Here is a 26,459-nt window from a genome sequence, read left to right as displayed (position 1 = left end):
ACAGCTCTGACTAAATCGCATTTCAAGACTAAATAGCATTCCATCATAGTCCTGACTATTCTGAAGGCAGAGTCAACAGGACCTGCTGTTAGAATAGATGTGTATGGGCGACTGGCATGGAAAAAGAGACTCAAAGACCACCCTTCGCTTGTGTAGGAATGGTGGAAGAGGAGACTCAAGGTCCACCCTGCCATTTTTGGCCTGAACATTTGGATGAATGATGGACACGTTTAAGATGGTGTAGCAGAAAGAAACCAGTTTCTTCTCGGGAAAGGAAAGTAGTGAAACATTCTCGACTGCCCATTTTATGTCAGAGATGCCTTTTAAGAAATCCTGGCAGGCAGGGAGGGAGAGTCTGGGATGGGCGGGGCCTAGGAATCCAAGTGGAGGTGTGAAGTAGGCCATTAGATAACACAGGAAAACGAGACCGGGGTTCTAGGAGCAGAAGAGGCTTGGATGACAACAACACGTTAGGCAGGCAGAGGGGGGCCTTACAGGTGGGGCAGGGCAGTAGGCCACGGTGGGTAGGCCGGGGTAAGGTCCTCTGCCCGCCAGTTAACCGCCGTGACACCTGTGCATCCACGAATCCGGTGAGCACTGTAACCAGCTGCCTTCTGACGGATGCTTGCTAGGTACCTGCCTCCCTGTCCCTGCAGGGGTCTTCAGAGGTACTAGAGGTGCGGGGCTTCTCACAACCTGCGGCCGAGGCGGCGGCTGCGGCAGGACGGAGAGCCCGGGCCGGACTCGCCTCCTGCCCGCCGAGGCTCCTGGGTCCCGGAGGCGCTTCTCCGGAGTGAGGAGAAGTGCCAGCCCTCACTTCGTCTCCGCGACGCCGCCGCCATGGCTCCGCCTCTTCTTTCGAGGCTGGCGCGCTGGCTAATAGGAAGCCCCCGCATGAATTCGGGGAAACGTAGTCCGAAGGCCGCAGCACTCAGTTTGCGTTCGCGGTAGTCTATTGGGCGCAGGCCGCGCTCCGATGCATCTTGGGAAATGTAGTTCTAGCGCTGGTGGAGACGCGGGGCGCAGCGAGGACCAATGGGCAGCCGCCTTTGGCGCGATGCCCCCTGGGAAGCGTAGTCCCAGAGCGGCTCTGGAGGAGGGGAGTTGTTGGGCGGAACGGGCAACTCGGGGTGTGGGTGTTGAGGGGAAGGGGGAGCCGGGTGAGTTGGCGCAAAGCCTGCCGGGGCATGGAGTCCGGTGAGCTCTGTGCGCATGTGCGGGAGGGTGAGGGGCTTGGGGGGCCGCGCCGGGAGTGAGGTGAGCGAGGGGAGAGGAGGAGGGCTGGGGGCGGTGGACCGGGGACTAGGCGCTTCTGGGGCGCGGCCCGGGGCGGGAGCGGGCGGTGTCGGGGGCGGAGGGCTGTCCGGGGTGGGCCGTGGGGAGGGAGGCGGCCGAGCGCGACCCCACGAGGGAGCCGCCCCTTCGGGAAGGTGCGCGCGGAGTTCGGGGAGGGACCCGAGGCGGGTGGCGAGCGGCGGCCTGGCGTGCGCGCTGTTTTCCGCGTACCTGCGCCCCACGGCGCTGGGATTCCCGCGGGTGAGGATCGCGGCCCTGTTCCTTTATTTCTGGGTCAAGGGCGCCTGCCACAGAATTCATCCTGTGGGCTTGGAGGTGGCCGGCCGTCTGGAGGGGCCGCCCGGTTAGGGTGGGGCCACTCCTAAGTCCTGTTTTGATGCCTATTGCAGTTTATAAGTGTGTTTCAATCTGTGTGCTTGTTTCCCGTAGCATCTCGCAAGGGACTTTGGACAATCATAAGACTAAATGCTAACTTGAGCACCTAGACATCTTGCAAGGTGCTCTTCTCCGCATTTTTATTTTCCTTATATTATTTCTCACTGCGGCTCTTGGGCTAGTTTTATTATTTTTGTCCCTATTTTACGGCCCAGGAGATGGAGATTCTGTGTGTAAAACGTGTCCTTGTACTTTGTCCAAGGACGCTGGACGGTAGGTGGCAGAGCCGGAATTTGCTTCAGAGTTCTTTTGCTCTGAGTAAATATTTGGCCTGTGGGTGAGTGGCTTCTTAGCCAGGCATGGTTTTGTCGCCCCAGGAACAGCCAACGATAACTGGAGATGTTTGAGGTTGTCACACCTAGAAAGTGCTACTAGCATGTAATGGAACGAGGCCAAGGATACTGCTAAACATCTGCACTGCACAGGACAGCCTCCTGTGACACAGAAATTGTCCAGTCCCAGATGCCATTAATGCTGAGGTTGTGAGTCTCAGGGGCCAGCAGGCCTTTATGGGACATTTGATCTATGCTGTACCGTGTCTAATCCATGCTTCTACTTGAGGAGCAGGGGCTACTATTGGTCCTGTATTAATTAAAGGTGGAGCTGATAAGCTTAGAGAAGGCAAGTCACATGGCCAAGTTGATGATGATGAGTGGCAGAGCTAGAAGTCTAGTGAGCCAGCCATGCTCCAGAGCCTGGCTCTTAACCGTGACATGAGTCCAGCCTGTGTGGATGCTGCACCATGATGCTGGGTATGACTGGCGTGAGCCCTGGAGTCAGATCTGGGTTCAGTTCCATCACTCCTTTGGTGTACATTTCTCTGTACAGTGGGATCCTAGCTCAGGGCTGTTGGAAGGTGTTGCAGTGTAAGGCAGATGTCATTCCTTAGGTATCCAGGGTATGTGGCTCTGGGATGAACCCTGTGGCACAACCAGCCTGCCAGACAACAGGGTCACAGCTGCCTTCATGCAGATGGCAGAGAGTACTCCTTGAGGGACAGGTTGACCTACAGGGTAAATAATCATACTCATTATTTAGTACGTATTCCTGAACTGAGTGACCTCAGGTCCTAGCAAAAAGTCCTCCCTGTCCCAAGCAGTTTACTCTCTGCAACCCAGGCTTATAAATCAGGTCAGCCAGATGCCTGGACCTCACTCCCATTGGCTCAGAGTCCCTCTCCAGTGCACAAGGGTCTTTCCATGGCAGAACAGGTTTCTGTGAGGCTTTTGAGGCTTGGCACTGGCCCTGGTTTTCTGGATGCCTTCCTTGTTGGCTTCCAAGCCCATCAGACCTGGGTGGGTGGAGGGGATGCTGCAGCCTAGATTTGAGCCCTGCAGAAGTGGGGTGAATTCAGGTTCTTCCACTTACTAGCTGGTGTTTCAGCAAGCTGTACTTTCTCATCTGCATGAAGGGGTGATGACACCAGCCCCGTGGGATTGGTCATCCTATAAAATTTCTGAGTGCCCACCAGAATGCTGGGCCTGGAATATATGGTGTCTTGCCTTCTTGGAGCTTAAACTCTAGTGAAGGAAGATGGAACAGCAATATGGTTAATGCCACATCTTATTAAATACTAAAAGAAAACTAGTAATAGGGAGGCAATGGAGAAATGCACATGGATGCCACAGCAGGGTGCATGGTCTGGGAGCATCTCCAGAGGGGCATCGAGGCCCCAGTGAGGAGATGGTTTCAGCTGAGTGTGACCATGGGCAGAAGAGCCATCCAGGGAGAAGACAGCAGGTGCATGGCAGAGAGGAGGAGCCAGGCATAGGCCCTGGAGTGGGAGCTACCTTGAGTGGGCATAGGAGGGAGCCTATGTGGCTGGAGTATAGAGAACAGGGAAGGAGTGCTGCACCAGAGGAGGGAGGCCTCTGCCAGATGGTTCATGCCCAACGTGGAGCCAGCACACAGCAGATGAATTCTTCATCTCATGATCACGGATCAGTTAGCAACTCTCAGCTGTGAGCCACAGAGGGCCTGGCCTGTCAGGGTGTCCTGGCTTCAGTGTAACAAGAAGCCGGAAGCAGATCACTTTCCTAGTGTCATGAGAACAGTACTGAACCATAGTACCCCTGGAAGGCTCTCAGAGGTCTCCAGACAACCCAGGACCATGACCCCTGTCCAGAGTTTCTCATCCTTGGCACTGCTGACATGTGAGGGCAGATGGTTCTGACTGGAGGCTTGTCCTGTGCACTGTAGGATGCTGACCAGTACCTCTGGCCAGGGCCCACTGAGGCCAGCAGTGCGGGGCTCTCTCTGTGCACTGACAGACCTGTTTGCAGACCTTGCTAAGTGTCCCCTCTGGTAGCATCACCCATTCCGCAGCCGTAGCCTTGTCCACCTCTGCCTTCAGGAATGAGAGGGATCAGTGCTCCTCAAGGAAAGACGCGAGTTCCCTTCCCCTGCCCACCACAAGACGCAGGGCAGCCTCTGCAGCCGGACATGGCCTGAGCAGCCCCGGTGCTGTACCTCCCCTTAGACTCCAGCCTTAGAAGTAAGCGTCTCTGTGTTGTCCAGGCCACCCAGTCTGGTCCTTTTTTTTTTAATATATATTTTTAGTTGTCCATAGACTTTGTTTATTTGTTTATATGCAGTGCTGTTTATGTGCAGTTCCTCATGCATGTCAGCCACAACTCCAGCCCCCTGTGATGCTTTTTTACAGCTTCCTGAACTGAATCTGTTTATGAGGCTGGAGGCTGAGGTCAGAGTGCAGCTGGGGGTGGGGGGCAGGTGAGGCCTCTTATTGCAGAGGCCACCTCACTGTCCTTGCATGGCAGAGAGGAACCAGTCTCTTACAAGGTCATAGTCCTATCCCACTGCTCCCCTTATCTCACTTAACCTGCTCCCTCCCAAAAGCTGGAGGAGACACAGACACGTGGGTAGTCCTAGGGCCGAAGATCAGCCCCTGGCTATTTAGGAGGAAGAGGGTGGGTGGTGCTTGCTCTTGAGGCCTCCTTATAAGCCCTGTACATGTTTTTAATCCTCACCTTGAAGCTGTTGGAGAAGCTTGGAGGAGCCTGAGGTACAGCAGTACCCAGGGCTGCCCCCAGGGAGGAGCAGGGCCAGGGCCAGGATTTGAATCCATCTGTTCCCAGGAGGAGTCACAATCACCCCTTCTTCAGCACAGCACCTCACAGGGACCTCGATTGACCTGTCCTACCCGTGGCCAGGAGAGACAGGCAAGTACTGCATCTGACAAGGGAGGAAACTGAGGTCAGAGAGGGCAGTGGAGCCAGGATGCTGCCCGGCCTCAGACCTGTCTGGGCCCTGCGGTCCCCTTGGGCACAGGGGAAGGCAGTGGTCTCTAGGGGGATGGAGCTGGGTCCTCACTTTCAAAATTCCCCTCCCCACAGGTGCTGCCACCCCCAACCCAGAAGGCCCCATGGAGGTCCCTGTGCCCCAGCAGCTGCCAGTGAAGCAGGAGGGCGGGATGGCCGAGGCCCTGACCCTGGACTCCCCGTGGCATCGCTTCCGCCACTTCCACCTGGGCGATGCGCCAGGGCCGCGAGAGGCACTGGGGCTGCTCCGTGCCCTGTGCCGGGACTGGCTGCAGCCGGAGGTGCACACCAAGGAGCAGATGCTGGAACTGCTGGTGCTAGAGCAGTTCCTGAGTGCCCTCCCCGCGGACACCCAGGCCTGGGTGTGCAGTCGAAGGCCCCAGAGCGGGGAGGAGGCCGTGGCCCTGCTGGAGGAGCTCTGGGTGAGCTGGCAGGGGGCGGGGCTGCGCAACAGGTTCCCTGGCCACCATCTCCTCGGGGCCGGGGAGGACTTCCTTAACAGCCCGCTCTGCACTGCAGAGGATGCCAGCCCTCAGGGCATGGGGGAGACTGCACACACTCGGAACACACAACCAAGGTGCAGCCCAAGTGCAGATGCTGCAAAGCAGACACGGGTGAAGTTCAGAGAACATCTGGCAGGAAGAGGGCACAGGAGCCACTCTCCTTTCAACACCTGCCGCCCAGTAGGACCCAGGCCCTCAGTTACTGTGGTGCTTGCTGGAAGGACTCTCAGGGCTCCTGAGAGCTGCTGTGTGTAGGGAGACATGCTGTTCTGGAAGGGTCTTACACATCCCCTCTGTCCACCCATGGGGTCCTGTACAGGGCTGCCTGCCCTGTGGCAGTGCGTGGCAGCGCACACAGCACCATCAGCCAGGGGCCTGGCCAAGCTGGTGTTTACTGGGGCCCGTCTCCGTCTCTGCCCTGCCTGGAAGTCAGCTGCCGCTGTGTGGCTCCAGGTCCCACTCTAAATCCCTTGTTGTGTTCTGGCTGGCCAGGCCTTGAGGGCTCAGGGATGACTTCCCAGAGGCCAAGGCCAAGGACTAGCCTGCTCTTAGGGCAAGGTTAAATTCCTTACAGGGATTTGCAGACATAACCCCTTTTTCTAGAAGTCTTGTTGGTGCACAGCCGTGGCTCTTACTTCTGTGTGGTCTGGAGCCACAGCGACAAAACTGGCCTTCTAGCCTTTCACAGCACTGGGCCAAGCCTGGTGGCCCGCCAGGCCAAAAACCTTGACCATCTGGGCCTTTGCAGAGGAAGCTTGTCTACCCTGGTTTAGAGCCATGCTGTCCTGGGGAGATAGAATGTGAGCCACACGTCTTCCCAAGTGTTCTAGCAGCCACATTAAAAGAGGAAAAAGGAGACAGGCAAGTTTGGTTTTAATACCCAGGGTCTAAGGCATTTTCCTTTCAGCATGTGGCCTCAGCCACCATGTGGGGCTGGTGAGGAGAAGCTGGAGCAGATAGGCGTGCTTGTAGGTGTGGTGCAGTCAAGGGGAGCAGCAGTGGGGTGAGGCGTTGGGAAGAACAGTGGCAGTTCATCCCCAGGGGACTGGGGCATAGCAGAGGGAAGGGCAGCATCTCCAGGTCTCTGAGCAAAATTTGGGTGCAGGGGAGTTGGATGTCCTCTTGCTCTTCCAAGTGACCTCCACCTCCCACTCCAGCCACCGCCTCTGGCTCCCTTCTCTAGCCTGGCCTTTCAGGCTCTCTTCTCTTCCTCTGGGCCACACTTACCTCTTCCACCCTGTGGCCACCCCATGCTCACCCACTGGCTGCTCAGGCCTTCTCCTCACCCTTTCTGGGTCACCGTGTTCTGGATTGGGTGCTGTAACAGACCACCAGTGGCACGTGGCTTACACACAGCTCCTGGGCCTGGCTTCCTCCCTTTGCAGCCTCTGGGAGCTGGAAAAGCCACCAGAATATATTTGGCCCTGGAGACTCCAGAAGGAAGGCGTCCCTGCTAGCACCTTGATTTTAGCCCAGAGACCCATTCTGAACTTCTGGCTCCAAAACTGCAAAATGATAGATCTGAGTTGATGCACTGATGCATTTGATGCGTGACATTTCATAACCACCACAATCAGACTATCCCAGCACCCCAAAGAACTCCCTTTGGCCAGCTCTGCTGTCTCCGCACTCCCTCACCCCTGCGTCAGCCCAGCAGAGAAGCATCTGCTCCGAGTTAAGGGAATCCTGGGGTGCACAGCCTTCCAGGCGGCTTCCCACTCTGCAGAGTGTCTTTAAGGCCACCCTGGCATGCTGTGACCTGGACCATGTTAGATGTGTCTCCACTTCTCCACTCAAGCAGGTGGGCTTCCAGTTTCCCATTGTCTTTGGGAATCAGCTGCTGTGACCTCCAGTGTAGGTTTCTGTTGGAGGTGCTTTCTGGTTTTCATGTATCCATTTGGGCCCTGTAACCAAGTGTCAAGGCCAGGCAGCTCATAAACTGCAGAAAGCCATCACAGTTCTGGATGCAGAAGGCTGAGGTCAAAGACAGTGGTGGGTTTGGTGAAGGCCCCTTTCTTGGTTCCTGATGGCACCTTTTCTCTGCATCCTCCAAAGGCAGGAGGGGCCAGGAGACTCTGGCCTCTTCTGTTCACTCCGGAGAGCTACCTTCACAACCTCGTACCTTGCTGGCACTACCTCCTGGGGGTGAGGCTCCCAGCTGGGGAGTTGGGGCAAGGCGCTCAGCCCACAGCAGAGTCTTTTGCTGGCTTCTGAACTGGCCGTTTGTTTTCTTGCTGGTGAGTGTTGAGCATTGTTGGTATATTATGGATATAAGTCCTTTGTCGGTATTAGAATTTCACATTTTTAAAAAAGCTCCTCACGATTTGTTTACCACTGGGGTTGGCAACCACTGGCAAGAGAACATCTCCAAGGGCCCTGGAGATGTTCCCACCTGGTGGTAGCCTCAAGACTGCAGGTGAATAGCTCTCTCTCTGAGCCCTGACTTAGTCTACGGCAAGGTGGGAGTGCATGTCCACCTTGTGGGGGGAGTGAACAAACTCAGAACAACCCTGCACAGAAACACCCCTTGGTGGCCAGTTGCTGTTACTGCTTTTGGCTCATTCAATTGCCTCCTTGGGCATTAAAATGTCCTTTTAGGTAAGATGGTAAAGTCATAGTAATTACTGTTGCTTTTAACTTGCATTTGTGTATCTAGCAGAAAAATCCCTCCCATTTGGGGAAGGGAGGGAGTATGCTGGGGGAATCTAAGTGTGGGAACCGGTAGCCTTCCCTGGCCCCAGGGGCTTTGCTTATTAGCCTTGCAGGTTCTAGAGGATGGAGGGAGCCCCTCACTAAGATGCTGGCCTTGATGAATTTGCTAATTTGTGTGTGTGTGTGGCTGGGGCTCTAACCCAGGACCTCACCCATGTTACTGCAAGTGCTCTATCACTGAACTGTACCCTAGTGCATTACTTTTTTTCTTTCTTTTTTTAATGGTACTGGGGATGGAACTCAGGCACTTTACCACTGAGCCACATCCCCAGACCCTTTAATTTTATTTTTTTGATGGCATGTTCAGCCCTAGCCAGATTGTAGATTCAGCCTTTCTCAGATAGGAGCCTCATCTTGTTCACTGATGTGTCCCTGGCACGTAGTAGTTACTAAGAAAATGCTTGCTTTGGGGGAATGAATAATCTTTGCGCTTCCTGGAAGTACACAGTTTGACATGGGGAAGCCCCAGCATAATCTGCTTTCCCCACTTCTGTTGAGAGAGAATCTGATCTGCCCAGAGAGCTCAGATGACTTGTTTGTAGTCACCCAGCAGCTGGTCTCAGCACACAATAGCTAAAGAGGATTATTTTGAGACTTGGGGGCAGGGCTCTAGGCAGCCTACCCAACCCAGAGGAAGACTGGTGGGTGGCCAGGAAGCAGGGGGTTGGGGGAGGGGCCTCGGGCAGAGCCCTGGAGCACTACAGAAGCGCAGAAGAGGAAAGGAAAGGAGGGGATCCTGGGTCCACAGGTCAGGCAGGAGGTAGTGAGAAGCAAAGGTGTGTGACCAGAAAGCCCCAGGCTTGTACTCGGGAAGAATAAAGTTGTGACAGACCATCAGCAAGTTGGTGAGGACAGAGCGGGGGAGAGAACAGCTCTATGCACCCAGAGGAAGTGCACGATTCCTGGGAAATTGTGCTCATGAGGAAGCAGCACATCTGCAGTCCAAAAGCCAGAGGAGGTGAAGCAGATATTTATCAAAGACCTCCACAAAAGGTGTCAAGGCAGCTTCCCCTGTGGTGGTGCGCTCCTGTAATCCCAGTGTCTTGAGAGGCTAAGTCAGGAGGATTGCAAGTTCCAGGCCAGCCTTGAGAACTTAGTGAGACCCTGTCTCAAAAAATAAAATGTGCCAGAGATGTACTCAGTGGTTTAATCCCCAGTACAAAAAAAAAGCATCAGGCCCCAGCAGTTCTGTGCTGCCAGCCCTTCCAACAAATGGCTCATCGTGTCTTTTATAAACTATTTGAAAACACGGACAAGGTGGGACCGCACCCAGCCCATTGTGCAAGGCTGCCAAACCTCCCCCCAACTGGCCTAGCCACACAAGGACAGCCCAGGAAAAGCAAGGTGTAGGCCCATCTCAAGGAAAAAAGACACAAGAGTCCCAAATAGGATGTGAGCCAGCACCTGGTAAACTGGCGTGTTGAAGGCAAGCCGGGTTTAATCAGACGCACAGATATTCATCCTGAGGAAACCTCCTTAAAGCTCCGACTTTGTGACCTGAATCTAGGGTTCAAGGATGGGCCTGAGCAGGGTGGAGCTAGAGCGTGTGGCAAAGACCAGAGCCATCTCCAAGGGATGGTCAGCAGCCCATAACCACTGGAGCTGCTTGAGTGGTCAGGAGTTAGTCCCCGTCTCCCAACACGAGGCATTTCCAGGAAAGGCTGGAGTCCTCCCAGAGTGGGGCATCAGCATGGCCAGTGTCCCCAGGGACTGGTGATTCAGGTGGGAGAGGCTCATGTTCCAAGCAGAGTTCAAGTGAAGGGGTGTGGTGTGTGTGGTCCTGGGCCAACTCCACCAGCCCAGAAGAACTACAGTCATCTGGGGCAAGGGTTTGAGGAATGGCCACCATGGCGCAAAGGACCTAAAAACAGACAATCCAAAGCTTTTCTTTGGCCTTTGGGCTCTTGGCTGGTACCATCTACTCAGAAGCTATCCACCATTTGTGCTGAGAGAAGCCCTGGTTCTGAACTCACTTCATTTTTTTTTTTTTCCTGAGTTAAAAGTAGCTTATAGGTTCTGCAGTTTATCTAAAGGACAGCAAGAAGCCACAGTGAGATTTACAACAGGTGTGTGAATTAGTTATCTGATGCTATGGAAAAAATCACCCCAAGTTTAGGAGCTTAAAGAGACACTGAAGCCCAGTTTGTGTGGGTCATCAATGTGAGAGTGGCCGGACAGGTGGCCTGAGTAAGGGTTGACAGGGCGGAGGACACACCTCCCAGACAGCTCCCTGACACTGGTTTCCAGAGGCCAGGGGAGCTTCTCCAGCACAGCTTTGGGTTTGCCTGGAGCAAACCAGTCCGATGACTGGTTGAAGTGGGTGAGGGAAGGGAGGTACAGGCTGCGACCCGGTCTCTCAATTTGGAATGTGGTATCTCTCGTTTCAGGGACCAGCCACCTCCCCAAATCATTCAACAGCAGTGAGGGTATCTCAGGACACGACAGAAGGCTCCGGGGTCAGTGTCGGAAAGGAAGATAGAGGGATGGTGCCTTTAGGTGAGCAGTGGCTCTTCCCTACATTCTCCTGGCCCCCAGCACTAGGGGTCCCTTCTCTCCCCTGGCCCCTGCTGTCATCCACTTGTTCAGTGACGGGCCGAGGCACCAGAACCAGAGATGACTCTGGCATGTCTCTGCCCTTGGGGAGCTGGCGGTAGATGGCGTCAGACTGAGGAGGGCAGGCCACAGGAGCAGTCGGTGCTGCAGTGAGTGCTGCCTCTGTCCAAAGCCCTCAGCAGCCCCTGGAGAGAAGGTCTTGCTCTCTGTGTTTTGTGGCTACTGATAGTAGGTGCTAGAAAGGGCTGTCTGGAGAGCAGTGCTGGCAGCCCATTCCTGAGCCTGTGCACCCAGTCCTCAGCAGGTCCCCTCCAGTGGAGCCCGCCCCATCTCCGACAGTCAGTGTCAGGGTGTGACGCTCTGGGCCTACTGCCTTGGATGGGAGTGCAGTCTTTAGGGCAAGGAGGGCTCACCATTGTGCAGCCCCTTTGGAGAAGGGACCGCCAAAGACGTCCACCTGAGGAAGAGACTGGTGGTCTAGGTGGAACCAGTGCTGGAGACCAGGCGGGAGGGTCAAGCTAAGCTCACAATGTAAAACAGGAAAACCAAAGCAGATGGGGAACCTGCAGGAAGGCATGGGCGCTCGTCTGAGTGTCCGGCTTGGTTTCCAGTCACCCCACACCTCCCATCCTATCTCCACGCAGCCAGACGGCCACCGCCGTGTCTTCCTGGAACCTTCCTGCCGCTGCTGCGCTTCATCGTGTGGCCACCCCAGCGCGGCATCTGCACTCGCCCTATCCCTCTGTATGCTTGTTCCTCCCTCCCCCACCTGTCATTCCACCGGTGTTCCTCCTGTCACCCCTCCCCACCCACACGTCCGTGTCCCCCACGCAGTCCATCTGTCCACTGAGTATTCACCTAGGCCTGGCCGCGCGCCAGCCTTTGTCCAGACCCGCAGACACTGGTACTAAGTCTGCCTGCCCCGCCCGCCCCGATCGCAGCCCACAGCGGGCCCCTGACCCTGCGCCTTTCCAGCAGGAGATGCAGTGCCTGGGACTGAGGTGCCGCCAGCAGCAGGGGACACCCGGGCCGTGCGCCCCTACAAGCAGGAGCCGGGCAGCCCACCGCCAGCACCTCCAGCGCCCGGCCTACCTGTCTTCTTGGCAGCCCCAGGCGCCGCGTCCTGCCCGGAGTGCGGCAAGACGCCCCTGAAGCCGGCCCACCTGCAGCGCCACCGGCAGAGCCACTCCAGTGAGAAGCCGCACGCCTGTCCCGAGTGCGGCAAGGCCTTCCGGCGCAAGGAGCACCTGCGGCGACATCGCGGCACGCACCCTGGCGGCCCGGGCCCGGCCCTGCGCCCACTGCCCGCGCGAGAGAAGCCACACGCATGCTGCGAGTGCGGCAAGACCTTCTACTGGCGTGAGCACCTCGTGCGCCACCGCAAGACGCACTCGGGCGCGCGGCCCTTTGCCTGCTGGGAGTGTGGCAAGGGCTTCGGGCGCCGGGAGCACGTATTGCGCCACCAGCGTATTCACGGCCGAGCGGCAGCTAGCGCACAGGGGACCGGCACGCCGGTCCCTGAGGGTGGAGGCTCATTCCCACCCTGGCCTCTTGGGTAGCTAGCTAGCTCACCGCCCTCACACTGCCCATGGCCTCCCTTCGCCTCCCCCAGCCCGCCTTTCCCTTCCCACTCTTTCTTTCCAGTTGAGCCTCACTGTTGCCTCCTTTCCTCCCTTGGCGAGCCTTCAGCCTCTCCTACCCCTGTGTAAAGGGCCTCGCTTCTCTCGTAGCCCTCCTCTGTTTCCTCCTTCCTCCCCCTGCCACCCTTTCCCTGCGCCGAGCAGAGTCAGGATCCCAGTCGCTAGAGAAGAGCCTGGGCAAGGAGTAGTGGCGGGGCTCCTGGGGTGAAGGAGACCCTGAGGAAAGGGCTGGGTCTTGTCCCCAGGCCAGATGGAGGCAGGAAAGGGAGGGGCGAAGGTTCCGACCGGCTAGACCCAGCAGCCAGGTGGGGCACCTTGGTCTGGTGCACCTCTCTGCGACCCAGGTGAATGGGTGCCTGCTCCCGGGAAGGTGGTCAGGAACCACAGTTCACCAGCATCGGAGACTATTAATAAAGTCGCTGACTCAGTGTGTGGCCTGCTGTCCCAGGCTGTCACCATGCCTACAACCCTCCAGGACTGAACCTTTGGGCCCACCTCAGACCCTCCTGAAGTCTGGGCTCAGCTCTGGAAGCAGGGGTGGGGCTGCCCCATGCTTATCCTACAAAGACAGGGAGGAGGTTCAGAGAAGGGGCCCCGTCTCCAGCTCAGTTCTGGACCCCACTCTTCCTGGCTGTGCAGCTTCAGGCAAGACTTGTCTCTGTGAGCAGCAGCTTCCACATCTGATATAATATCCACAGTGGTGCCTTGCTGAGGCTGCTGCTTTAGCCGTGCCATCCTGGGACATTCAAGGACCCCCAGGTATCAGTATCAGTAGGTGTCTTGTGCGGCCCGTTTGGCCAAGAGGGAGTCTCCAGTCCTGCGGGCAGGCCATGAGCCTGCAGCCTGGCTCTGGGAAGGGGCGCTGTCTGCTGTCCAGTGCACAGGCTCTGGCCAGACCCTGCTGGGTGCCTGCATTCCCAGAGCTCCGCATTGCACTGCCCTGTAGCTTAGCAGGGAAACCTCAGTGGAGGGAGTGGGCTGCCCTGGCCCCACAGCTCAGTCCTGGCAGGTTAGCAGGAAAGCATTCGAGGTTGAGAGTGCAGACCCCAGTGGCCAAAACTAGATGGTTTCCTCTGAGGTAAGACACAGGAAGCCTAAAACAAATACTGTCCACATGGGCAACAGGAAGCTTTAAGGGGCACTACACGTGGGGCATAGGTTGAAGCAGAACAATCTAGAATATAGGACTATTGTAGGGACAGACAAGGTAGGGCCTGAAGACAGCAGGAAACAGTTTTATTTGGCTGCAGCCAGGCTCAGAGGGCACAGCTTTTGTTGTAATCAATTAATCCCCTGAACCCCGAGTTCAGGTAGTTTCAGAACTTAAAACCCAGCATGTAAGGGGAGGGGCTCAGAAGTTCACATAAAAGCAGCTTTTCTTTCGCTGTTCTGGGCAAGTTAACCCTTCAAGAGCAGCACCTGAGAAGGGGGGAGCTTCTCCCCTTTCATTCCTCCCCTGCCAGCTGTTACCACAGAGCCCAGTTGGTAACTTCTCTTAGAAATGTCAACATCTCTGTGAAGCCCAGCTCAAGACCAGAGGCCTTGTTAAAGGGTCTGTCTTTTTTTTTTTTATTTTTTTTTTTAATCTTTGCATTTGCAAGCACACTTCTACAAACTACTATTCTGGATAAATGTTTGTGAAAAACTAGTAAAGGGGTGTTAATCACCTGGAGTGCTGATTTCTTCCAGGCTAGGAAGCCTGGAAAACACAGCAACAGGAAAATAGGAAGTTTACCTGCATTGAACTCTTCTATAGAGACTCTGCTGTTGATAGTCCTAAATCAATTATGGTGAAGATTTCCGGAGAAGCTTAGTTAAGATTTGCTGTGGAGGAGGGGGTGCCACTACAGGAGCATATCATGGGCCACTCCCCTCCACAACCAGGAAGACCCTCACACACATCCAAACAGACTTGTAGAGAGCTGTTTGTCCAAGGCTGCTTGGCATGGCAGAGGATTGGAGCGCCAGGAGCACCTGTCACCAGAGAGGGGAAGAGGAGGCACATCACTGAGGGAAGCCCGAGAACTCAGGGACAGGTCAGCTGAAGGTGCTGGGACCCTTGGGAAATGAGACCTGGATTGAGGACCACGTGCGGGGGGTCACACACCAAATCCAAGCCCTTCTCCACCCTGAGTCAACCCTTCCTCTCACAGTGGCCTGCTAGCTGGTCCTGAACCCATTCCAATTCCTCTTCCGAAATACTCCCCAAACCAGCCTCTCTCCCCATTTTCATCACCCACATGGGCCAAGCAACTTTCCCTATCTTCTTGGACAACTGGAATGACTTCCTATTGTCACCAGAGATTGGAGTTATCTTCTCAGCTGGTGTTCTCACAAAAGACAAGCAAGGCACAAAGTGTAGTAAAAGTATGGCAAAGACCTTCCGGCTCTGGATGGACAGTCCGTCAGGTTGGCAAACCTCTGCTGCGCATGCTTCTGTCCACAGGTATCTAGGCACAACCGCTGGGGAGAAGAGCTACAGTTCCTCTGACGTCATGGTGCTGTGCTGATGAGCATCCTGTCATCCTGGCCCACCCACAGGTCCTAACTGGAACTGGTCTTACCAAGCTTATGTTGGTGGGTGCAGGTCTTAATGTCCTGCTTCCCCAGGGACTTGGGGTCTTGTGACAACTGTGCTTTCTGGTGGCGTTGTGCCTACTGGGCCACAGTCTGGTCTGTGTGGCTCGTGGGCTTGTGCAGGTCTTGGCTGGATGTCTGAGCAGTTGGTCCCTTCTGAGCAAGTGTACCCTTGCCCTTTGGTTCTGACCCGAGTCCATCTGTCCCCTCCTGCTGCAAGAGGAGTAGTTTAGAGCTGAGCCCGGGCAGGGGTCTCTAAGCATCTCCCTCATCAGAGCTCCCAGCGCCACTAGGGAGGGTCCTCAACTGATCCAGTCAGCACTAAGTCTTTGCTTGGCCCCCTGGCCGGTCACACAGGGCCATCTCTGTGGTCACCACTTCCTGTGCTGCTCAAAAGAGGGGGGGGGGGACATCTTCAGCTCTTTCATTTCCTGTCACTTGGCATCTACTTGCCCCTGGCAGATGGAGATATTCACTATTGTGCTGCTTGCCATCACCAGCCAGGCTACTGGACCCTCTCCGCCACCATGATGGAGTCAGCACCCTGCTCTCTCACGTCTCTCCACCTGACTGAGCCTGTGATGGCAACGTCCATAGTGACATTCTAACTCTGGCCCCAAATGGGCCCTCAAAGGCCACTCCATTCTGACTCACCTCGACTTCCCAATGACAGGTTCTCAGGAGAGTCAGCTCTGAATTCTCTCCCTGGCTGCAGATTCCTATCCTTCATTTCTTCACCTCTTTTTTGGCACTGGGGGTAGAACCAATGGGTACTATACTACTGAACTATATCCCTACCCCTATTTTTTGGGGGGGAATACCAGGGATTGAACTCAGGCACTTGAACACTGAGCCACATCCCCAGTCCTATTTTGTATTTTATTTAGAGACAGGGTCTCACCAAGTTGCTTAGTGCTACACCATTGCTGAGGCTGGCTTTGAACCTGTGATCCTCCTGTCTCAGTCTCCTGAGCCACTGGGATTATAAGCATGCACCACTGAGCCCAGCTCCCCAGCCTTTTTTTTTTTTTTTTTTTTTTTTTTAAATCTTGAGACAGGGTCTCACTAAATTGCCCAGGGTGGCCTCCACCTTGCAATCCTCCTGCTTCAGCCTCCCAAGCTGCAGAGGTTACAGTGTGCGCCATCGGGCCTGGCCTCTTAAACACCTTAGTCTTCCTGAAACCATTATTTTCAACTTCATCAGCACATTTGCCCTCGGAAAATCCAAGAATTTGTTTCCTGTGGTGTTATGAGTGAAAGAAAAGTGGCGCAGGACTGATCACACACACCTGGGATAGGAAGCCGGTTATTGTCAGGGGCCTGACAAGCTGCTCTGCACCAAGAGAGGGACAGCAGAGCAGCAGGGAGAGCGCAGCCACTCCTCTTGAACGTGGCCTTTTACAGGCTGCAGTCCTGGCCGTGCGCAGGGGCGGGTTTGTCCTGACTGGCTTTAGTGAGCATCCCTGGGCTTGTTTCCTGGGAACAGAGACAGGCACCTTCCTGTCTCAGAGGGGAGCAGGAAAACCAGCAGGTCCCTTATCTTCTCAAGGAGAGAACAGGGAACCAGTGTGTCCCTGTCTCAGGGCCAGTAGGTTGTCTCCTATCTCTCAGTGAGACCAGGAGAGACCAGCGTGTGTCTAGGCTGCAGGCGGGTAGGTCTTACCTGGAGCCACTTTGTCATAAAGTGGGGTGGGGAAGGAAGATGGCTGCAGCTGTGCTAACACTGGGGCAGACCTCTCCAAACACTCTGAATTGGGGGGTCTTTATTAGCCGGCTAGCAACTGCTCCCCGTAGAACCCAAAACTGTCTCTGCAGCCCTGAGCCTGAGCCTTTCAAGGTACTTAAAGGCAAAAACCACATCTGGGTTGATGTAGCTGCATGCAAGCAGGTACCGAAGCTGGATTGAGCAGTTATCGAGGCAACACGATGCCCATAATCATATTTTCATTCTGGGAATCTCCGTGTTCATAAGCAGAAGGGAAGTGGATCAAAATGACCCCAGTTGAATACAAGTTAAAGAATGATTACTAACATCTAGACAATCATCCTCTGAAAAAGGTACATTGTCCAAGAAAAATGGGAACCAAAGAGAACAATTTTACATTGTTTAAGAATTGCCCTTTTGTGTAGCCAAACCTGCTATCCTAAGCAACTACTGATAGGTACGGGGTGGGGGTGTTCCCATGGGAGAAGGATTTCTTATATGACGTGGAGTCTCAGGGTAAAATGGAGTCTGTTTGGTCGTTGCCCATAGCCTGCCCATAACACTGGTTCAAGAATCCCTCAGGGCTTTCTCCCACATTGACAGAGCTTTCTCAGCAATATTCCCCAAAACTTGACTTTCTGGAATAAAATGGGAATCTTCCTGTCATGCTAGTGGAACTGAAGACTGGTACGTGTTGCTGGAAGGCAATTTGGAAACACATTAAGAGTTTCAGAAGTTTATAACTTTTGACTGAGTTGCTTTTCTCCTGGGACTTGAACCTGAAGAATTCCTCAGTTTTGTAGGATGTTCACATACTGAGAAGTTCCTGGCTTGTTCTGTGTGATTGCATGTGGAAGCTGAGGGTGCCACCGACACACCAGCAGATCTGTAGTTGAACCCCACCCTGTCCCTTTTGAGCTATGCGATCTTGGGCACAGTATCTGGACCCCAGACCCAAGATTCCCCTTTGTAAAATGAGGGTCATAGAAGGTCTATTTTGAGAATAAATGAGATAAACCATATAAGGCTATATGCACAGTGCCTGGAATATAGGAAGGGCCCTCTGCTGAGCCACAGATTTTTGTTGTTATTTGTTTGTTGTTGGTACTGGGGATTGAACTCAGGGGCACTTGACCACTGAGCCCCATCCCCACCCATCCAACTTACTGAGTTGCTTAGTGCCTCACTATTGCTGAGGCTGGCTTTGAACTTGTGATCCTCCTGCCTCAGCCTCCTGAGCCACTGGGATTACAGGCATGTGCCATCATGCCTGGCTCAGAGCCACGGTTTTATCATCCACTAAGCATTGCTCTGGAAATATGTATCCCACTCCTCTAGCTCTGAGGAGCAGCACGGATCTGTTTTAGATGCAAATATTCTCTCCAGCCATCTGTGTCTTTTGTCCATGTAGATGAGTAGGAACACAGCTACCTGGCCTTATCTCCTATTTTGAGCACTTCCTAAGTAGCAGGTGTTATTCTAAATACAGTGAGTGTGTTAACTCAATTTTCACAAAACAAAGGCAGAGATGATTAAGGTCCTATATCATTTAGCTGTGTAGTTTCTGGTTATCCAGCATCTATTGTCTGTTTAACTTCTATTTCTATCATCTGTGAGTCATCCATCTATTCCTTGATCCATCTATTACTACCTATCAATCATCTGCCATCTGTCTGCCTATCATACATCTAACTTCCATATAAATCATCTTTCAATCATCTATCCACCTGCCCATCATCTTTATCCGTCTGCCTATCATCTCCTTTTCCAGGTCCATCCACCTCATATTCTGTTTTCTTTCTCAGTATTCCTAAGTGGAAGAGAGCAGCTGGAAAACCTGGTGCCTCCTGCCTCTGATCTCATTTCCCTTCTTTTGATTCACATCATAATTTCATCCTCCAGGCACTTACTTAAAACTTTGTTGTTATTTGGGGACAGACTGACTCCACCTCCTCCATCTCCTCCAGTACTCGACGGATAGTGAGTGGAGGGACCCTCAGTCCTTTGGATGGATGGGTGTTCTCAGCCAAGTAGATCGTGGGGCAGGCAAGAGGAGGGAGTGTAGAAAAAAGATTCTTAGCCACGATTTCAGAGGGATGAAGATTTGCATCCACAGAACCAAAGCGCCCAACTGGAGGGCGCAGGAACACTTGACACAGGTACCCCCAGGTCCCCGCCCACCCACCCCCGTGCCCCACAATCCAACGGAGAGCTCCTGGCAGAGCTTCCCCGCCTGCTGGCTGAAGCCGGCTCCCTGTGGCTTGCAGTCTTCAACAGACACTTGAGGTCGGATTTCCAAGCAGGAGAGCGCACGCCAAGCGCCAGGATAACGTTACTGCTAAGCACTGAAGGTGTAGTATTGAAAAGAAACCAGAGCGTCCCTGCCCCGTGAGCTTACCCTGGGAGACAGTCAAATCGGAAGCCCTGGAGCTGGTGCGCAGGAGACAGCCGAGCAGCGAGTGCGCTGGGGACACGGGCGCGCCTGGACCCAGGACCCGGTGCGGTGGAGCGCGGGAGGCGGGAGCAGGGCGGCGGCGCCTTGCAACTCACCCTGCTTAACCGAGGGCGCGGAGGAGCGCTGACGGCCGCCGCACTGTCGCCCAGTCGGCACAGGGTCCCTCCAGAGGTCACTTGCTCAGTCTCCACCTGTGTGTGGCTCCTCCTCATGGTGACAGGGAGGCACGACAACAAGGCCCAGGGCTGTGGGCTTCTGGAGACAAGTAGAGACCTGGAGAGAGGAGCGAGATGGAGAGAGAGAGGAAGAAAGAAGAGACAGAGAGAGAGAGAGAGAGAGAGAGAGAAGGGAGAGGTGGAGGGAGACAGGGAGAAAGAAGAGAGAGAGAGAGAGAGAGAGAGAGAGAGAGGAGGTGGAGAGAGAGAGCAAGGGAGAGAGAGAGATGCGGAGACACGGGAGGCCAGAATCCCCAGAAGAGCCAGGAGGCACACCTCACCTCAGTCTCTCCCCTCAGGTCCACGGGAGTTGTAAAGGGACAAGCTCTGCTGAGGAGACATCTAGGGACAGCAGCTTGACCAAGCGATTGGAATTAAGTCACCAGCAATGGGGGAATCACCTTCCTATTGACACAGAGCGCTTGGCCCTTGCCCCCGGTACCCACCCAAGCAATATCCGCTAACAAGGACAGGGTTTTGAGGAAAAGGAGAGTTCTGCCAGGGAAAGGCAGGGGACTGAGGTCCCTAACACTGTCTGCCTCACGCCACGGGGGCAGGAAAGGAAAGTGCAGGGACAGGGCTCCCAGGGTCCCTACGACCAGTAGCTCTAGCTCAGGCCCAGGATGGCGACTCAGGGACCTGTATCCTTGTGGTCACTGAAGGAACTCGCCTAGGACGTGGGCGTTGACCTGGTTCCCCTGCTGCTAGGGAGGGAGAAAGGCAGCAGGGAGCAAAAAGTCACAAAGAGAACAAGAGGCAGACCTTGCGCACAGGTCAGGTTTGGACCCCGAGCCTAAAGGGCCCGCTAGGCCCGGCCCCATGCAGGCACAGAGAGCCACGGACACACCCGACACGCCGTGACCTCTGTGGATTGTCCACCAACGTGTGCAAATGTTGGTGACACGGATTGATGGGCACCCTGAAAAATGCCCTGCCTCTGCCCTTTAGTAATGCCAAGGTTGTGGGGGCAAAGGAGATGGAGGAGTCTGAGGGGTAGACTGACTGGCAGGCTCCCAGGCTGGACATTAGTGCCACGTCGGTGTCGACTTGGGTATTTTGACAGTTGTGCTGGGGCTACACCACAGACCATCCTTGTTTTGGGGGAAGGCATTGAAAATTGCTGGGTGAAGGGCAGGGTGTTTGCAGCTTGCTCTAAACAGCTCACACACATGGGGACGGCGCAGATGTGCCAGGCTGAACCCGGAAGCAGAGCACTGGGATTCTTTGGACAAAGTCTCTGTAAGCAGGAGATTATTTTAAAATAAAAACTTCAAAAAAGAACAAGAAAGTTTTTCTCCTTTATCTCAGAAGCCCCCAGAGAAGTATTTTCTCTTCTCTGGAATAAATATGATGGAGTGTGGGTGGGGACCCAGAGCACTTAGGCACTGGTGCTTACCCACTGGGGGAGTAGGGAGAGGGGGAGGAGGGGAGGAGAGGCAGGAGGGCCCCTGGCCCCTGTGACAGTGGACAGAGGAGCTTTGGGGGCAGGGGGTGGGAGCGGGAAGTGCCGGTGGCGGCAGGGCAGGAGGGGGGCTCACCCCCAGCTTCCTCAGTTACTGAAGGGTGAGGCTCAAGGCAGACACTGGCCAGGCTCAGCCACAGAGGCCTGTGTGAGGCAGGCAGACAGAGGCACCAAGGGGTGGACAGATGTGACCTGCTCCATCACCTCCTCACCAGCCGCAGGGGCAGCGAGGCCTGGGCCTCCCCCTCTGGCTCCTGGTCCAGGCCACCTCCCCGTGGCCACTGCACCCTGGGTCCCCACTTCCTCTTTCCCAGCAGAGCCATTGGGGTCTCCTTGCCACTTTCTTGATCAGAGTGCCTCCCCCTCCCTCCTCTTCTACCCCCCCCCCCTGCCTCCTCCCCCTCTGGCCTCCAGATCTCAGTGGAGGGCGGGCCTCTCTCTCCCAAGGCCTTCCTCTTCCAGCTGAGTCAGAAGGTAACCCAGGGCTGTGGTCAGCTTGTTGTCAGCCAGGCCCCTCTGCCCAGGCCTGCAGTCCCAGCCACCTGAAGGCCCAGGCAGGAGGGAGCTTCCAGGCCAGCCTCCGCACTTAGCAAGGCCCTGGGGATGCAGCTCAGCAGTGGAGCGCCACGATGAGGACACTGACCACCACAGGGATGCATATTTCCAAATAACTAGAAGAGAGGTTGCTCCCCACAAAGCCGGGGTGATGCTGAGAGGGCTTGATTGACAACGCCCCGCTGTGCCTTGCGGTCCTGTCAGGTATCCCGACATGGACACACAGGGCTGTGTATGCATCATGTCAATCAAATATAAAATAAGGGGAGGAAGAGGTGGGCCTCCCTCCAGGACCCAGGGCCCCTTCCCTGGTGAAGTCCTTGCTCCTCTGTCCCCCACCTCCATGCTGTGCGCCTCCTGCTCCTTTCCTCTCCACCCTCCTCCTCCTGCCTGCTCCACACGCAGAGAGGGGCAAGAGCGGCCAGCAACCCAGCGGGGACAGTCCAGGGCCCAGGGAGGATGCAGGACAGTGGGGTCCTGGGAGAGAGGAGGGACAGGGGCACTGGTGACCTGGAGGTGGTGAGGAGCCTGAAGAGGGCAGGGCAGGCCCGGGCAGAGGCAGCAGGACGGGTGTGGGCATCCAGGCCTGGATGGCCAGAGGTGGTCAGAGACCCAGGCAGGAGCAGGGCTGATTCCTCAGATCATCCACGTCCTGGGGGGTGGCTTCTGTTTGCTGGACATTGCTTTATCTGAGCTGATTCCTGACGATGATGCAGTGTGTGCTGGGATCCGCGTACACAGTGGGTGATGACCAGATCTGGGAGAGGATGTTTGTGTCCCTGAAAGCTTTGTCCGTTCTTGGTGTCTGGAGACAGAACCCCTGTCCCCGGCTCTTTCACCACCGTGCTGTGGGACCTAAACGCATCTGCAGGGTCTCATGGATGACCCGTGGCGGGGTCCTGGGGTTCCCTGCAAGTGCTGCTCTGTTCCGCGTGGGTGACTGGAGCATCTTCCGATTTGGGTGTCCGTGACAGTCCTGGAACACGTCCCCTACAGATACTGAGGGAGGTTGGACTTTTTATTTTATTTTTAAATTCTTTTATGGCACTGGGGATTAAACCCAGGGATGTTTTACCACTGAGCCACATCCCCAGCCCTTTTATTTCTTATTTTGAGACAGAGTCTCACTGAGTTGCTTAGGGCCTGGCTAAGTTTCTGAGGCTGGCCTCAAACTCGCCATCCTCCTGAGCTGCTGGGAAGAAGTCACGGGCCACCACCCCCTGTACTTCCTGAACCAACATTTTGCCTCAACCAACTCTCTCTCTCTTTCTCTCTCTCTCTTAAATAATCTTTTTTATTAAAAAAAATTTGGGTGTAGTCGGACACTATCTTTTATTTATTTTTCTGTGGTGGAGAGGACCGAACCCAGTGCCTCACATGTGCAGGCAAGCGCTCTACCACTGGGCTACAGCCCCAGGCCCCAACCAGCTCCCTACACAGAGAAGCACAGCTCAGCTCGCATTCATCTTTCTGAGCGTTTAAAAAGCCTGTCCCTGAGCTCTCAGTCCCCACACAGGCACCTTCACGCTGGAGGCGGGGTGGCCTAGACGGAGGAGTTCTCCGGGCCCCTCTGGATGGGGCAGCTGGCGGTGTGCTGGTGCCCTGGCAGCAGGGCATGTGCCCGTGGCTAAGCCCATCCAGCTGTGAGCTCTGTGCGGCTCTCGGTGGAGGTGACACTGGACTCCTCCTGGCCAGGACTGAGCGTCCCTTGCTTCTGGGGAGCAGCTCCTACACTCTCTGCAGCATTCTGTGGCCATGCATGTCCCCTCTGTCCCTCTGGTTCTTCTTGCCATCCTTCTGAGCCTGGCGGAGACTCGGGCATCTGCACCTGCCCACAGGGTAAACCCGTCCCTCCCCAGGTTGGCCACTGCCCTCTGGGGAGAGGCCTTAAATTTCCAGAGGCTGGGTGGGAGCTCCAGGCGCTCAAGGCCAGCACCTCCTGGTGCAGAGCTGCCAATAGCGCCTTCCTCGGGGCCCCACCCCAAAGCAAATCCCAGAGAAAAAGTGCCCGAAGGGACCCGGGATGAGCATTTCTGGTTGGTGCTGCACAGGGGCTAGAGAACTTGCCTCCAGCACACTCCTTGGGGCAGCTGCTGCGGAGCCGGATCTGCAGGGGCACAGCCTAGATCACAGCACCCTGACGGTCGGCTGGGTTCATCTCTGAGCAGGAGACGCTCCAGAGGCCTGTGGTTCGGAAGTTGCGGGGAGAGTAGGCTAAGCGTTCTCTCCCCCAAATGGTGAGTGTGAGGTGACGCATGTCCGTCAGCCTGGCAGAGCCAGGTGCTCAGTATTTCAGCGTCTGCTCACCATAATCATCTGTGGTTTTTATTTGCCAATGTAAAACACACTAAAAAGCAAAACAATTCAGTTGCTCTGAATGTGGAAATCAGCTCTGCTCCACGCAGCTGAGTGCCTGGCTGTGTCCTGAGCCTTCCTTGTACCCGACCAGGTAAGGGGCTGCAGTGCTGCAGCCTGGCGCTGCACCCGGGATCCCAGCAGTTGTCAGACTGCGGAGAGGACCAGTAGCACAAGGGCGGCCCAGCAAGTCAGTGAGACCCCGCCTCAAAATAAAAAGTACAAAAAGGGCTGGGGATGTGGCTCAGTGTTTCAATCTCAAGTACCAGAAAAAAATAGAGAGAGTATTGCATTTTAAGGCTTTCTTGAGGTATGGTTAACACAACGTGCATTAACAGACGCCTCCTGTGCACACACGGATGAGCTAGGCATTGCACACCCCTGACACCACAACCCGCCCCAAGCTCCCAAAGCCACCTCCCCGTATTTCCCTCACTCCCGTGTGCGCAGTTTTGTTTGTTTGTGGTCATAATTCTTAACGTGAGAGCTGTCCTTCAATTTTTTTTCCAGTCCTGGGGGTGGAGCCCGGGGACACTTTACCACTGAGCCATCTCCCCTGCCCTTTTCAGTCTGAGGCAGGGCCTTGCTGCATTGCCCAGGCTGGCCTTGAACTCGAGCCTGCCTCAGCCTCCCAGTACCTGGGACACCGCGTGGCCACCACACCCACCTCTCAACATGTCTGAAGCACAGATATGGGTTGTTAGCCACAGGCTCGGTGCTGCAGAGCCCCTCTCCTCACCTGCCTGCCTGGCTCTGGGTGCAGGTGGAGAGCCGTCCCACTGCCCGCCCAGCTGGCAGCCCCTCTGCTCCCACAGCAGGGCCTGTGAAGCTGTCCCTGATGACTTGCTGTGTGCCGGGGGTCCTGACTGGCCTGCTCCAGGGCGTTGGCAGAGTGGCCTGGTACCTGCACCACCCTGGGCCCGGCCCCTCTGAAACTCTGAATCCTGATTTCTCCATCTGTCCATCTCTGGCTAGACCTCCAACAGTGCTGGCTACCCTCTGGGCCCTGGTAAGGGAGCCCGCTCTCTCCTGACCCAGCTCCAGAGGGTGCAAAGACCCCAACCCACGCCAGGGAACCTGTGGTTAATCCAGATCTGCCTCGGGGGCTTGTCCAGGCAGAGGGATGGGCTCGGAGCCCGTCTAAGGTCCACAGTGAGCTCTGCCGTTTCTTGGTGCACAGCCTGCTGCCCCCGTGCCTCAGTTTCCCCCTTGAGACTGCGGGGGGAGGGGTGATGCACTGCTGCCTAGGAGACAAGGCTGGGGAGGGCTGTGCTGGCACACCAGGGTGCTGCCCACGGCCGGCTGGGGTTCCTCCTCTTCCTGCCTCCCTCCCTCTGGGTTTCCCTGCTTCCTGGGCACTTGGGCACACGGCCATGTCCTTAATCCCAGGACAGCTGAAGTCCCTGTGATGCTTGCGGCAGGTTCGGGCAGGGTTCCGCTCGGCGGTCCAAGTGTTGCAGGGACAAACGAAGCAAGGCACCGAGGACAGCAGGAAACAGTCCTATTTGGCTGCAGCCAGGTTCAGAGGGCACAGCTGTTGCTCTAATCAATCAATCCCCTGAACCCCAAGTTCCTGTAGTTTCAGAGTTTTACACCCAGCAAGTAAGGGGAGGGGCTCAGAAGTTCACAGTCTGCAGAAGTTCACATAAAAGCAGCTTTTTCTTTCACTGTTCTGGGCAAGTTAACCCTCCAAGGACCACACCTGAGAAGGGGGGAGCTGCTTCTCCCCTCTCTTTCCTCCCCCTGCCAGCTGTTACCCTGGAGCCCAGTTGGTAACTCCTCGTATCCTAAAAATGTAGACATCTCTGTGAAGCCCAGCGGCCTTGTTTGTACATTTCTACAAACTACTATACTGCATATGTTTGTGAAAAACTAGTAAGGGGTGTGCAGCACCTGGACTGCTGGTATCTTCTCGGCCAGTGGCCAAGTAAACAGGACGACTCGAAAATAGGAAGTTTATCTACATTGGCCTCTTTTGCAGAGACTCTTTTGCTGACAGTCCTAAAATCAGCCATGGTGGAGACTTCTGGAGAACCCCGTTAAGACTTTTCAGTGGAGCAAGGGGGTGCCCCTCCGCAGTAGACCCGGGTCCTGCACAGCCAGGCAGAGCAGGGAGAACGTGGCCCTGGAGCCAGGCGCAGCGGGGTCCACCCCAGCCCTGCCTCCTGCCTCCTGGCTCTGAGGGCAGGGCAGGGTGGGGAGGTCCAGGGGCAGTGCCCCGGCCCCAGGGAGGCACCTGGTGCTACACTTCACCATCTGACCCTCCCTCTCTCCGCCCTGCCCCAGTCCTCCACCGACCCTCGACCCTCCTAGCTGACCAGCACAGGGAGAGGGCTTGGCCTTTGGAGCTCCTAGACCTGTGGAAGGCCACAGGTGAGTGGGTCAGGGTCCCCTCTCCAGAAACCCCCCATTGGCTCACAAGTGCCTCAGCTGCCCCCGCCCAGCCACTTACTAGTTGGGAACCTGGAGAGGGGACCCTGCCTCCACTTGTGTAGAGGCCCTCCAGACGTGAGTGGTGTAAGGAGTGTTCCAGTGGGAGAACGCAGGGGTGGGTCCCAGGGGGCGTCTGCACGCAGGGGGAGCACCAGCCCGTGGTCACTCCTCATGTCTTCCTGCGAGTCCCCAGCCCTGACGTCTTTGCCCTGAGAAACTGATGTGACTCCAGTTTTTGAGAAACCAGCCTCTACCTCAGAGCAAAACCTGTCCAAGAAGGGGGCG

At 55.6% G+C, this 26,459-nt stretch overlaps 1 protein-coding gene across 18 annotated transcripts; it reads left to right on the top strand.

Annotated features, from left to right (window-relative positions):
* The first annotated feature begins 1,145 nt into the window (after positions 1–1,145).
* On the top strand, positions 1,146–12,845 carry Znf444 (zinc finger protein 444). 18 transcript variants are annotated; one of them, XM_046431016.1, is made up of 6 exons: positions 1,549–1,793; positions 4,085–4,225; positions 4,726–4,910; positions 5,085–5,431; positions 10,612–10,720; positions 11,753–12,845. In XM_046431016.1, exons 4-6 carry the CDS (start codon positions 5,114–5,116, stop codon positions 12,334–12,336), a joined length of 1,011 nt encoding a protein of 336 aa, XP_046286972.1. In that variant the 5' UTR covers positions 1,549–1,793; positions 4,085–4,225; positions 4,726–4,910; positions 5,085–5,113; the 3' UTR covers positions 12,337–12,845. The 18 variants fall into 18 exon arrangements, with proteins under 18 accessions (XP_046286969.1, XP_046286967.1, XP_046286968.1 ...); XM_046431013.2 differs by lacking the exons at positions 1,549–1,793; positions 4,085–4,225 and adding an exon at positions 1,146–1,197 and having other exon boundaries at positions 4,854–4,910; XM_046431011.2 differs by lacking the exons at positions 1,549–1,793; positions 4,085–4,225 and adding an exon at positions 1,147–1,197 and having other exon boundaries at positions 4,827–4,910.
* The last annotated feature ends 13,614 nt before the right edge of the window (positions 12,846–26,459 follow it).

Source organism: Marmota monax, unplaced genomic scaffold (assembly GCF_021218885.2).
Source record: "Marmota monax isolate L192 unplaced genomic scaffold, Marmota_monax_Labrador192_F-V1.1 WCK01_AAM20220418_F8-fsc00215, whole genome shotgun sequence".
NCBI classification, from domain to species: Eukaryota; Metazoa; Chordata; class Mammalia; order Rodentia; family Sciuridae; genus Marmota; species Marmota monax.
This window is presented reverse-complemented; position numbering and strand designations above follow the sequence as displayed.

Coding starts and splice junctions, on each gene's coding strand:
- Znf444 (XM_046431011.2), top strand. Junction 4,911..5,084: donor CCCGTGGCCAGGAGAGACAG/GCAAGTACTGCA, acceptor CCCTCCCCACAG/GTGCTGCCACCCCCAACCCA. Junction 5,432..10,611: donor CCCTGCTGGAGGAGCTCTGG/GTGAGCTGGCAG, acceptor CTCTCGTTTCAG/GGACCAGCCACCTCCCCAAA.